The sequence below is a fragment of the Diaphorina citri genome, unplaced genomic scaffold (assembly GCF_000475195.1).
Source record: "Diaphorina citri unplaced genomic scaffold, Diaci psyllid genome assembly version 1.1 scaffold7223, whole genome shotgun sequence".
NCBI classification, from domain to species: domain Eukaryota; kingdom Metazoa; phylum Arthropoda; class Insecta; order Hemiptera; family Psyllidae; genus Diaphorina; species Diaphorina citri.
The window spans coordinates 1-258 of record NW_007384599.1 but is presented as its reverse complement, the minus strand read 5'-3'; the positions used below and the strand labels follow the sequence as shown (position 1 = coordinate 258).

General features: G+C 41.1%; 1 protein-coding gene across 1 annotated transcript in view; it reads left to right on the top strand.

Annotated features, from left to right (window-relative positions):
- Positions 1 to 252, top strand: part of LOC103522174 (serine/threonine-protein kinase unc-51-like) — a gene marked incomplete at its 3' end in the record, with an annotated part of 10,467 nt that extends 10,215 nt beyond the window's left edge. Inside the window, exon 3 of the mRNA XM_017448969.2 lies at positions 83 to 252. Coding sequence (XP_017304458.1) covers positions 83 to 252 — 170 coding nt within the window. The remainder of the gene's footprint in view (positions 1 to 82) is intronic.
- Positions 253 to 258: the final 6 nt, after the last annotated feature.

Below are 258 nucleotides of genomic sequence, written 5' to 3'. Positions count from 1 at the left end.
TTTTTACTTGGTATTGGTACCTATAAAACGGGTTTATTTTTCTTTAACACTTTTACATTTTACTTTTCATTGCCATTTTCAGGGATTGTGCATCGAGACTTGAAGCCTCAAAATATCCTCCTCTCTCACTCATTTGGCAAACAGTACCCCCAGCCTCAGCATATCAAACTGAAAATAGCTGACTTTGGATTTGCTCGCTTCCTACAGGATGGTGTGATGGCAGCAACACTTTGTGGTTCTCCGATGTACATGGCCCCA